We start from the raw sequence: 12,493 nt of genomic DNA, 5'->3' as shown, positions 1-12,493 counted from the left end.
CGAGGTGTACACCATGTCCATCTCACTGTTTCTGACGTGGTTGCCACCTTTTTCACGGACAGAAATGTTGACAAATGCGTTGTAGCGAACCCACGTTATTCTGAAATGAACTCACTGGGTCCTGAGGATTCCTGGCCCTCCTGCTTTCTCTTTCACCTGCCCACCTTTTGGCTACTTCCTGGTAAACAGCCAGGAGCAGGGACTGAATCATCCACATGATCCTGACTGTTCCCTGGCATCCTAATTAGGGAACAAGAAAGGTGTGATGCATATTCAATCTGATGAAAACTTCAGAAGTGGGGAAGAGAAGGCCCAATTATACATAAGCTTACAGAGCTGGGGTGTCAGGCAGTGCCAGGTTACTCGTGGCACCCACTGCTGAGGAGACAGCAGGGCATACCTCTCTCTCTAAGTGGATTGTCAGCTTTTAGCCCCTGTCAGCACACCTCACTCCAAGCCTAATGACCATTTAAGAGGAAACACAATCACATTGAAGTCTAGTGTTGTTTTGTTTTTTGTTTTTTTTAAAAATATATTTTATTGACTTTTTAACAGAGTTTCAGAAAGGGAGAGAGATAGAGAGCTAGAAACATTGATGAGAGAGAAATATCAACCAGCTGCCTCTTGCACACCCCCTACCGGGGATGTGCCCACAACCAACGTACATGCCCTTGACCGGAATCGAACCTGGGACCTTTCAGTCCGCAGACCGACGCTCTACCACTGAGCCAAACTGGCTTCGGCATGAAGTCCAGTGTTTTGAGTGAAGCTGCACCCTTTATAGTGCACATGACATCAAGGTCAGCAGCGCCAAGTGCCATGCATTTCATCGGAGCCGAGCCACCACGTCACCCGCTGTCCTCTCCATTCCCTCTGCAACGCAAGGGCTGGGGAAGGGGAGAAGACACAGTGGTGCTTAGCAGCCAGGAGCAGGGAATTGAATCATCCACATGAAAACAGTGAGGACACCACATGGTGTGGCAGCTTCTATAACACCACAGGGGTGTTTGATGACCAAAGAGACCATTCCTAAGCCACTACCATGAAATAACTGAACTTCTCCATGATATGCTGCCTGGTATTGGTCCCACTCTTTGTAGTGGAAGTCTCTACTTCCTGTGCCCCCTGGAGAGCCATAAGCCCTAGCAGGTTGGGGATGCTGAGCACGAGGTCCCTGGAAGGTTCTGCTAGCCAGCCTGTTGGCATAGTGGGTTTGGGGGGCGGATAACCTTCAGGCATACTCCTTTCCTGGCACTTGACTGACCTTAATCATTTGAATGGCAAGCTGATTGATTATCAAAACGGGCTTCCGGAAAACCCACAAGGGAACTGGGGACCCGGTTATGGCAGACTCTAGTGAGACAGATTCAAGGTAACCTGGAGCCCAGAGAAACTTCTGCAGAAGCCCTGAGAACATAGCAGCCTGCTAAAAGATGGTGACACTGAGTGGGGCTACAACTGAGAGTGCAAATGCCTGTTCCTAGCCCCCGCCAATTAATGTATTCTTAGGAGGTAGGATGAATCAACTGAGTGGAACACAATTGTGCTGAGAATCAAGCACTGGTATATGTATAAACCTTCCAGATTTTAAAGAAACTTGAAACTCCGTGGATGCTGCAAAGTCACCCAGTTGTGATAAAGTAACACACACACATTAATTGAACCTTGTGACCAGGGAAGTCTACATTCTCTGTCTCAAGCTGGCCGCTGCCCGAGGAAGTGCGGTCCCTCTCGTCCCACAGGTGCCCCGGTCCCTCCCTGCAGAGGGCTCCAGGCACCTCCTAGCCAGTCCTGCTGGGCTCCCTGGTCTGAAGGGTGCACTCCAGACCCCTGTCTGTGCCCTGAGCAGGAGAGAAAGAGGCAGGGTCGGGCTACTCTCTTTCCCCTCCAGGACACCTGGCCTCTCCACTCCTGGCTTCTCAAACTGGGCCCGAGGGCCCCAGAGAGCATCCTCCTGAGTGCCACGCTACCGAGGAGGAGAGGGCAGCTTCTGGACACCACAGAAGCACCTCAGGCTTGATGTTCAGTCGGCCTTTGCTCTACTACTGATTGCTCTACTACTGATTCCACTTTCATAGCTTTGTAGTTTTAGGCCCCATTTTTAAACTCTCTGAACTTCAGTTTCCTTAACTGTTATGTGTAATTAATACAAAGCGTTATTATGTAAGTAGTAAATGAGAAAATATACACAATCATATCCTTAGCACCATGTCTGGCACATGGAAGAGCTTAATACATTTTAGTTTCACAATTGTTTCTTCAAGGCAATTGGAGATGCCAACAAGCCACTCTGGCCCCTGACCCCAGAGATCAAAGGCACATGCTTGTTTTGCCTCTGCCATTAAAAGTGTTATAGTGGGGACACCCTAAATGGGTTTGTCCTCTAGGTTTCAAAGGCACTATTCTTATAAAGTGAGGTTAGATGACTTCTTACTCTAAAAGTTTCATCAGATCATATGATCTTTTAAATAAATAAATTAATTTGATAATGCTTTATTAGGACCTCCTATACGAGAGGCCCTAGGTCAAGCACCAGAGATTCAGAAAAAATAATACAAATCTTGCTGTCAAAAAGCTCATAATGAAATGGAGGCAAAGGTAAAGAAAACTAATAATTGTAACACATGAAACATGGTGCAACTGAGGGGTGCACAGGGGGTTAAGGGAACTCTCCGAAGGAGCATCTACTCCAAAAGGGGTCCAGGTGGCCACACGACCCCCCTGAGGAGAGGCAAGAGAGTGAACCCAACAACAGAAACAGCATTTGTCGAGGGAACAAGGAAGTAAGTAAAAGGGCAACACTAGGGTTGGACGGAGCAGTCCGGTGGTGTGGTCGATATTTGTTGTTGTTTTCGTGATCCACGTTGGACTCCCTTCCTTTTTCTGAAAAACCCTCATTTTGCAAGTGTTGGTAGGAGTTGGCCTCTCTCCCACTATAAAAGCTGGAACCAGAAGTTCCCTCTCCCATGGGACGCAAGGGGTAGATATACAATCTAGCATTGATGAATCAGATGGTTTATGTCTGGGATTTTTGAATGTTCAGGATGACCAAATATTCGGCCACATCAGAAGTCCCAGCAGTGACAGAACTGAAAAATACAGAGGAGGAAAAGGCCATGGTGAGTTCCTTACCAGGAAATTATAGGATATGTCCTCACTGTACCTCCTGATGAATTTTAAGAGGAGGTGTGAACGACCTTTCTGTGGAGGTGTGAACTACCCAATATACTTCTCCTGCTTATGATAGCAGGAATCAATTTCCATTTCTTGTACCCAAGAATCCTGATGACAGAGGTGGTTATTATCACCATTAGGGTACAAATGCTGAGAGCTCTAAGCAGAGATGGAGGAGATACATTCAACAAATAATGAGGAGGTTGAAGGTGGAATGTGAAGATAAAGGGCGGTGTAATCTGGAAGCCAATGAGAGCAATGATCAGTGAAAACACAAAGGGAGGACCAGATTTACGGAGAGTAGGAAATGATGGGCTCAGTTTACTGCATTTGAGGTGACTACATGACATTCAAAGCATCGTGTTTACCAGCTGCTGGGTGTACAGGTGGCTCTGGGAAGAGCTCAGGCTGGAGAGTGAGGAGATTAGAAATCAACAGCTGGAAAGGGGAAGAGAAATTGGGAGAGTGTAGCGTCATAGGAACCAAGGAAGGAGTTGAGGGTTGCAGAGACATTGGCCTCCTAGTGTCCAATGCTGCAAAAAAAAGAAAAGAAAAAAAAAAAGGTCAATAGGAAACTGCAAGGAGGCTAGTTGCTAGGGAAAGGAAGCCGGGCATTGCTATGTGACGTCATTTCTTGGACAGTCGGACACTTAGCATATTATATATATATTTCACCTCTTACTGGATATGTCTTGGATATACAGTGAAGAATAAAACAGACATGGTTTTGCCCTTACGGGCTTATGGTTTAGAGAATAGATGCTAAACAATGCGGTGAGTGGCACTGAGGAAAGAATAGGTGCTCTGAGAAAGGACAATAAAGGATCCTAATTTAGGTTGGAGATTCAGGAAAAGCCTCCAACCAGGGAATGATCAGGAAAAGGGGTCAGGTGGGAGAAGGATATTTCAGGCAGAAAGAACAGCAAGTGCTGACACCCTGAAGTAGGGAGGTTGAGCACATCTACACACAGAAGTGAAGGAGCCTGGGAAGACATGCAGCAGACTGGTGCGGTGAGGAGCCCGCGGTGGAAGGAGTGGCCTTCTGCAGTGAGAAAGACACTCACCTGCTCCAGACACCAGGTGGGTGGGTGTGGGTGGAGGTAAGACTGTGGGTCTGGAAGCAGGAAGTTGAGGGAGTTGTCTAATGGCTACTGTTTTCTTTGTGAAATAGCAGACCTGGTGAGGCATGCATGACTGTGTGAGGTGGTGGCAGGAAATGCAATTATGGGCAATGGAGGAGGAGCCGAGCTCACTCACAGAGCAACCCTTAAGCTTTTCCAAGTCCTCTCAAGGCAACCCTCCTTAACAACTGTGTCCTCACTTTCTGGTACCAAAGCTTCAAAACCAGGGCGAAAGGAGGCCTGGATCCCTGGATGCTTAGCACTAGAAAGACACTCAGAGACCTTAACTGCCATTCATTTTTCCTACTATCTAATTAAGTAATTTACTCAGCAGAAAGCAACTAAATGCCAAAACGTTGCCATCAACCCCTCTCCTCAGGAAGCCCTCATCTGTTGGAGGGATACTGTTTATACCTTCCCTTTTAATGGATTCCCCTTTTTAATAAAGTGGGATTTTCCTTCACATCTCTTGCTTTCTTATCATTGCATGCCTGAATATCTTAAATGTATTCAGCTTTTACTAAAGTGAGGCCTGAATTACTTTTCTGTTTAATACTCAAGCACAATTACATAATTATTTGTAAGCAGGCAAAATTAAATCAATTCTTTAGGAGGTGGCTACAGACTCAGGATGAAAGTTCACCATTCCTGGCACGGGATCAAGTACATTCTAAGCTATGATGGCTTAACAATATCTCCAGTCATTGCTACTACATTCACAAACATCTTGGCCTCCAAGGACCTCTGAATCTGACTTGATATTTTTTTCAGATTCATCCTCAAAGTATTCTAGTTTTGCCCCTCGGTTCAGAATAATGACTTAACAGTATCTACCATTACAGCATGAAGGCATGAAGCATCTGAAGACAATCTTCTTGCAATGAAGACATGGTGAAGAGCTTATGGTGATGTCACACTGCATGGGGTACAGAAGTCCACAGGTGAGCGGGGAGGGAGGGAAGCTTAGGAGAAGGGAAAGGAGTAATAAAGATAGAGAAGTGAGATGTTATCTACACAGCATAGCTCCTTTCATAGCTCCTTTCATGCACTTTCTCAGTGGCGGATCTAGATCCCAGCCAATAACCAGCCTTGCAAGAGCTGCCCAGAGCACATGAAAGCGCACACACGCAGGCACGCACACACACACACACACACACACTCACTCACTCACTCACCCTTTACCTCCTGGCAGAAGCTGCAATAATTCCATCTGTTAGTAAAGTATGTGATCCATCTCCCTCCGGAGTTATTCCATATTCTATCCTACTTGCCATCAATTTAAAACTCTAGCACCTCATATTCTTTTACAAGAAACTTTCTGTAAGTAGCATGGAGGCCAGATCATTTGCTGCAGAGCTGTGGCATGAAAATGATGACAGGTGGAGGTGAGGAGAGGAGAAGGGGGGAGGGGCAATTCCGGGACCTTTTCACACTCATTTTCAGGTTCACAACCAGAGCGCTGGGCAGGAGGAAAGGATGTGGGCACTGCCAGAGAAATACATAATGTACCTCGGAGTACTGTCTGTCTACTTTCTCCCCTCTCCCTTTGTACCCCAAAGAAAGGGAAAACATGCCTGGGAGAAATTACCGACCTAAATGCTACTTGTCAGTGAGACAAAAGTTCACCCTGGGATCCTCTCAGCCCATTTCCTCCTTGCCTTCCTTCAACTGCTTTTGACTTAGAGATTGCTGCCAATGAGACAGAAAGGAGAAGTACCCATCAGCACGAGGCTCCATCCGGACAGAGGTCACAGCCAGGCAATGGTAATCCCCCAAGCTCCACACTAAGCCCAGAAGCAATGCTCCCGGCTGTCATTCCCATTCACACCCGCCCCGCGTTTCCATTAAAGGAGCCTTTTTTTAATGGGCTGCTTCCGTCCCAGGGCAGAAGAAGGTAAAACGTCAGCCCGCTGAGACGACATTACGAAACACGGAGCTTTTACTTTGGTAGAACCAGTGAGTGAGAGACCGGAGAGGACAACTTCCAAGGGCTCCCCTCTGGCTCCTCTGGCTCCCGGAGCCGCTGCGAGGGACTGAACATGGACCAGTTGGCCAAGAGGCTACTTGAAAAGAAAAGGGATTTCACAACCCTGAACACTCTGCGCCCTTACCTCTGATTTCCCCTCCCCAGCCGCCCCCACTCCCACCCTCGGGGTACAAGAGGACTTTTGTAGACATCAAGTTTCAGGAAACAAAGCATGCAAACACTCGCACACAAATAAACTCCCCGGACTGACACGAGCGTATAATTGTGTTTTGGTTGGAGCCGGTCCAGCCTTGTCGCCCGTTCTCTGTTAGGAGCACAGGAACCCCTGGGCTTTGGCAGAGTTAGAGACGGACAAACTCGCCTCAGTTTCGAGCTGCACAAGGCTCCAGTCATATCTCCCGGCCCCTCCAGCCCCCGACAGAATGAACTGGCTGCTGGAAAGCCAGCGAGGGGGGAAAAACACACAAAAACCCGATTCCCCGAATAAAGAGCTTTCACTTCTCCCCCTCCCTCCGCTTCCCCTTTCAGCCTGGAACACGGGGTGGTTCTCGTCTCCCAAACCCTTTTCCAGAGACCCTGCACTCCGAGGACTCCTCCCGGGGCCGGGCTGCGGGCTGTCCCGGTGCAGGCGGCGCGTTTCCGAGCACAGTTTGCATTCTCGGAGGCGATGTTTCCAGAGAAATCGACCACGCAGCCCTCTATGGTCTTCCCGGGAGCTGGGTGCAGCTCCCCCTCCCAGGGGCTCAGAGGGGCTGCCGGATGGGGAGGGCGCAGAGGGAGGCGCCCGCAGCTCCCACGGGGCTGGGGAGGCGCAGGGAAGGGAACAAAGTGCCCACCGCCCCGGCAGCACTCCCCTCTGCTCCCTCCAGCGCCCTTCTCCCTCCACATTCTCCCGCCACCCGGGCCGGCCCCCCAGAAATCAGAGTCCTACCTTCCCGGGATTCCTCGGCCTCGGAGTGCATGGTGTCGGGGTCACCCGCTGCTGCAGGGCGGCCACCTCGGGACCTGCACTCGGACCGGCCACAAGTTCGCCTCTATTGCCAAACCCAAACGCGGCGACGCAAAAATAAAAGGAAGGAAAGCCACTAAAATCAAAACCTCCCCGGGGAGGGCGGGCTGGGTACGGAGCGGGGATTTTAAGGGGGAAAGTTCTGCGCGAGTGACGAATCGCGGCTCAGCTGGGCGGCGGGAGTCCGCCCCCGGCGCTCGCCCCGGCCCAGCCCTTCCAGTCCCGGGCGGAGGGACCTGGCGGCCCGGGGGCCGGGGAGCGGGGCGCGGGGGCGCGGGGGGCGCGGGCAGCCCAGACCCCAGCCTGGCTCTCTGACAGGCTGGGCAGAGGGGTGCGGTCGGCAAAGCGGCAAAGGAAACTGAGACAGGCTGGGCCAGCGAAATGCATGTTCAGTAAAGTTAAAAAAAAAAAGAAAGAAAGAAAAAGAAAAAAAGAAAGAAAGCAAGCGCGCTGCACGTAGTAAAGGCATTAGCAGACAGAGAAAGTTTCTGAATCTTTGGGTGACATTTTTTCGATGCCCATTTAGCTTTCCTTGTATGGTGGTGGTGGTGGTGGGGGGTCTTAGACTCCCACGGTTTGGCACGTTACTTTGGCAGGAAGGTAAAGTGGATAGGGGTCCATGTGACTGGGACGACCTGCTTCACAAACCTCAGAGGAGGGACCTTGGAAGAGAGAGGGGGCGGCGGCCTCCACTCCTCACCCTGTCTGGGGAAAGCAGACCCGCAGCTCACTCGGTGTAACTGGCCGAGCCCGGTGCTCACAGCCCAGCCTGGGTGCCCAGGTGCTCTGGTCACCCAAGGGCCATCCTCAGAGAGAGAGCGCCTTTCCCTCCCCAGCTCCTCAGAACAGTCCTGGATACACTCCTTCAAAATGCCCAAGGCGGGTGTAGGGGGGTAGGGAGGAGGTGGGGGATGTAAACAAGCATTTGAAATGCTGTTAGAATAAAGAGTCCTGAGGGTCCTGAGAACGCATCTTAATTCTGCCCCCCTGGTCTGGTCCTACAATTGGCTGAGAGGAAGGCATTTTGGCTTAGCCAAGCCTTGGTTTTTACTTTGGAGAAGTGGGGCCAAGGCCTGCCATCGATATATACGTGTCTTATGGAGAAATTTACAGAGCGATTAGAAAAATGTGAGAGAAGTTATATTCTTTCAATAAATTTATTTCCAGATGCTTTCCTCCCTCATTTCCCATTTTTATATGGGGCCGGGGGGCAAGAGGAAAGGCACTATGATAAACTTAATAAAAACAATATACAGCAATGGAAGGGGGGGGAAATGAGGAACATTTGTAATAATATGAACAATAAAGATTTGTTTAAAAAATATACAAAATATATGGATTTAAAGAGCCTGAATTAAAATGTAGTTCTGCCATTTATTATTTGATCATATTAATGAACTTCTCTGAGCCTTCCTTTTCTCATCTGGAAAATGGGGATAAAGGTAGTATTATTTACTTCACAGATTTGTGTTTGGTGTTGAATAAGGTAATATAGACAAATGATTTGAAAACCACAAAGTACCACGCAGATTATTACAAATTATCACACCATGAAAAGTAAATTTTTGTAAAAGATGCCCTTGGGTTTTATTTCAATATTGGATTTGAGCAGAAAAAAAAAAAATATTTATGCTATTCACAAGCAGTGAAGGCTATTATAAATGTTAATATAAGGCCTAGATATGAAATCACTTCCAACTGCTGAGTGATTCTAACATGCCTAAGACCCAAGCAGGATTTTATCTCAATATCACTGTCAGGGAAGGCTGATGAGAGGAAGACATCGCCAGCAGAGAGGAAAGAAGAGGAGAAACATCTGGAAAACATCAGTACTGCAGAGCCTCCCAGAAAGGGACCTCCCTGCCAACAGGGTAACAAGCTGTATCCCCTCCCCTGAAAGTCACAGCTCACAGCGAGGTCCCTCTGCTACTGCTGCGGCAGGGGCGGCTCAGGTGTGCCCTCCACCCAGCAAGTGCTCATATTCATGGAAGAGACAAGAGGATCATTCCAAATCCAAAGAAATGCTCCCTCACTAGTCAGAAGCGACCTTGCCAGTCCTGAGGAAAGGACATTCTGGGAGCCCACCACCATCTGTCTTTGCCCTCCCCCACAGCAGCCCAGATGTCCCGCTCCCATCCCCCCGCCCCAGCCCTGCAGGATCTCATCAGGACTGCACACTGCACAGGAAAGACAGCTCCTGATCATCTATAATTGGAGGAAGACGCAACACCTTTTCAAGGTGATGATGATGCAAAGTCAGGCAACCCAAATCCCAGGCCCCATCCACCACAGGCAGTACTCACTTTCAACCTCTTCTTTCAGCAAGTGCCCCCTTAAGAACTGTTCGTTAAATGTCCTTTTGCAAGCCTAATGATATACAAAGCACTTAAGGTGCGTCAAAATACATGTCCTTAATGTCCTACTTGTTTTTCCACGGGGTTCCCAAAAAGACCTTCAGCCCCGCTCAGCTTAGCCAAGGAGAACAACTGCTGAGTGAACGGTTCAAACGCTGCCAAGTCAGCCTTGAAATTCAATTTAGAGCCATTTCAGCCGCTCGGGTGATCTTTGGACATTCACCGTAATCCTCAGGAAGCCTGGAGAGGAACTTACTGTCCTGATCTAACTGATGTACAAGGAATGCTCGGCTTATTTATTTTACTAGTAAAAGTATGTGGATAAGGATGCTCCTCACTCACCTGTACAACCTCAAAGCCCTCTACGTTCCCTGGGCTACACTGCCCCATGCCCCACACTGCAAAATGGTGACAAAAGGCCTCTGGTTCTCCGGGATTTCCACAAACACATTGGGTCAGTCACTGCCTCTTGATTTTGGCTCTGTGTTTTTTGTTTGTTTGTTTGTTGGTTATTGTTAATAATTCTCACCTGAGGATATTTTTCCTTTTTTTTTTTTTTTTTTTTTTTTTTTTTTAAGAGAGAGAGAGGATGGGAGAGGGAGAGACAGAAACATCGATGTGAGAGATGCACATTGACTGGTTACCTCCCGCATATGTCCTGACCAGCCAGGGATCAAACCTGCAACCCAAGTATGTGCCCTTGGCCAGGAATCAAATCCAAACAGGCTGATGCTCTATCCACTGAGCAAAACTGGCTAGGGCTTGTTCTGCATTTATTCAAAAGGGGATTATATCATAGCTCCTTTCTAGCCCTAGTGAATAATGCTTTAGGATATCATAGTGATTTATCTCCTGTAGGTGGAGCCTGTTCACTCTTGTATGTTTAAGAAATACTCCAACATCACTTTGTGTGGCTTGGAAAGTGCTTGCAAGTCATACCGACAATATATTATAGACAATGTGATTTAACTCCTACCCATGTCTTACCACGAATCTCCCGCCTTCTGTGTCAAGATGGGAGAGTAAAAATGCTGGCTAAGATTCCGAAGGTTTTTTCAGTCAGTCATGATCAAATATTTACATGTGACACAGGAAAGGGAGCCCCACTGATACGGACTTTACTGCTATAATTTTGGTAATTTTGACCACAGAACTAAAGAACTCAATCTTCCATGTCACCTTGGTTCTAAGGCAAGTTTATTCATACCATATTTAAACTGAACTTTAGCACAGAATAGCAGAAAAATCTCATGTTAAATTATACCTCAAAAAGCTGTTAAAATTTTTTTTAAAGCCTGGGATTTTGGGCCTTTTGCTCATAGCTGCTCAGATGTCTGTTAAGAACAGGGGATCAGGGTGCTTATAGGAAGCAACTGATCGATGTTTCTCTTTCACATGGATGTTTCTCTCTCTCTCTAAAATCAATAAACATATCCTCAGGGTAGGATTTGGAAAGTAAAAGAATGGGGAAGGTCAGCAAGTTGTTAGACAAATGAGAAAGCCAGCAAGCCTGGGAGGAGAAGGTGCAGTTTGTTTAGGAGGAATCATATACTCTGCTCACATCAAGAATGTTGTAGGATCTCTGCAGTGAAAAATACTAAGGAGCTCTGGAAATTAGTTATATACCTACAGCTTCTAGGTCATAAGAAACCCAGGTCACAAAAACAGTCATTTGATCAACATTTTTATTTCTATCCTGCTGATAGGACTGAATCTGTATATATAAGATTATGTTTATACTTGGTATCAAAAGTAGCTTTCTTCTATTTGACTTTGAGGCTTCCCTCAATTTATCTTGGATTATGTCTATACCTTTATTAAAGGGCTTTTAAGACTTCCATGATCTATATGTAAAGCTGGTTTTCAGTCTCTCTATTTACATGTAAAAGAACTGTGTTTTCAGTCTCACATGGTTGGGGCGGCAGGGCCTGCATCCTTCTAGCTCCTTTGGGTCATCATACCCATTTTGCAGATGTGTAATTAAAGAAAGGGAGGTTACAGGATTTGTTCAATGTCATGAGACTAAGTAATAATGTTCTTTAGACTACAGCAAATGCAATCTCGGACTCCTGTCTCCGATATCCAGACTTTCTCACTCTATTAAACTACTCGTGTAAAATTCAAGTCCTTTATTTTGCAGAAGAATAACTCAAAGAGTGCTAGCTACATTGGGAGATTTCCAGAGTTTGAACTGGCCACAGCTCTAGCATAGGCGGCTCAAATCGCTCTGTTCAAATGCTTAGATCACAGCTTCAAATTAAAGTTATTCCACTGCTGATGTTCAATGCTCTAAACTGTAAGTTCAACAGCTTCTATTTATTCAGGTACATGAAACTACAAACTTTTTTTTTTAATCCTCACCCAAGGATATTTTCCCATTGATTTTGAGGGAGTGAGAAGAGGGGCAGGAGAGACAGAGAAATATCGATGTGAAAGAGACACATCAGTTCGTTGCTCCCCACATGTGCCTCTACCAGGACCAGGGATTGAATCTGCCACCAAGGTATGTGTCCTTGACCAGGAATCAAACCTTTGGTTCCAGGGCCGATGCTTTAACCACTGAAAGAAAAAAAAAAAAAAAAAGTGTCCAAGGCTACAAATCTTTTCTTTTCATTTTTTTCAATTAAAAGTTTGGTCAGGACTCTAACCCTTCTGATGCAAAGCTATCAGGAGCCTGCAGGAGATCACTGCTCAGCTTGGTTGACCCGGGCCTGATCGCCATAGCCCAGTAAGCAATACCTCATTTGTTTTAGGATATGCTTTCCCTACTTATTCTTCTCTCCTTCTCCTTCTAAAGCAGGCAAGTCATGTAGCCTTTCTGAGTTTCTGCTTGCACACCTGTAAAATG

The 12,493-nt window shown here is 47.1% G+C and overlaps 1 protein-coding gene across 2 annotated transcripts in view; it reads right to left on the bottom strand.

The window, feature by feature from the left end:
* The window catches only part of TNFAIP8 (TNF alpha induced protein 8), a 114,418-nt gene that overhangs the window by 33,141 nt on the left and 68,784 nt on the right, over window positions 1–12,493 (bottom strand). The window contains exon 1 of one of the 2 annotated variants that reach the window (XM_084880471.1): window positions 7,214–7,452. The exons of the other annotated variant lie outside the window; for it this stretch is intronic. Within the exon in view, the coding sequence (XP_084736597.1) occupies window positions 7,214–7,244 (31 nt within the window). The 5' untranslated portion in view covers window positions 7,245–7,452. Of the gene's footprint in view, window positions 1–7,213; window positions 7,453–12,493 lie in introns of those variants that run through there. 2 annotated transcript variants of the gene reach the window in all.

The sequence above is a fragment of the Pipistrellus hanaki genome (genome assembly GCF_964339955.1).
Source record: "Pipistrellus hanaki genome assembly, chromosome: 4".
NCBI classification, from domain to species: domain Eukaryota; kingdom Metazoa; phylum Chordata; class Mammalia; order Chiroptera; family Vespertilionidae; genus Pipistrellus; species Pipistrellus hanaki.
The sequence above is the reverse complement of the archived record's forward strand: the minus strand, read 5'-3'. Positions and strand labels throughout refer to the sequence as shown.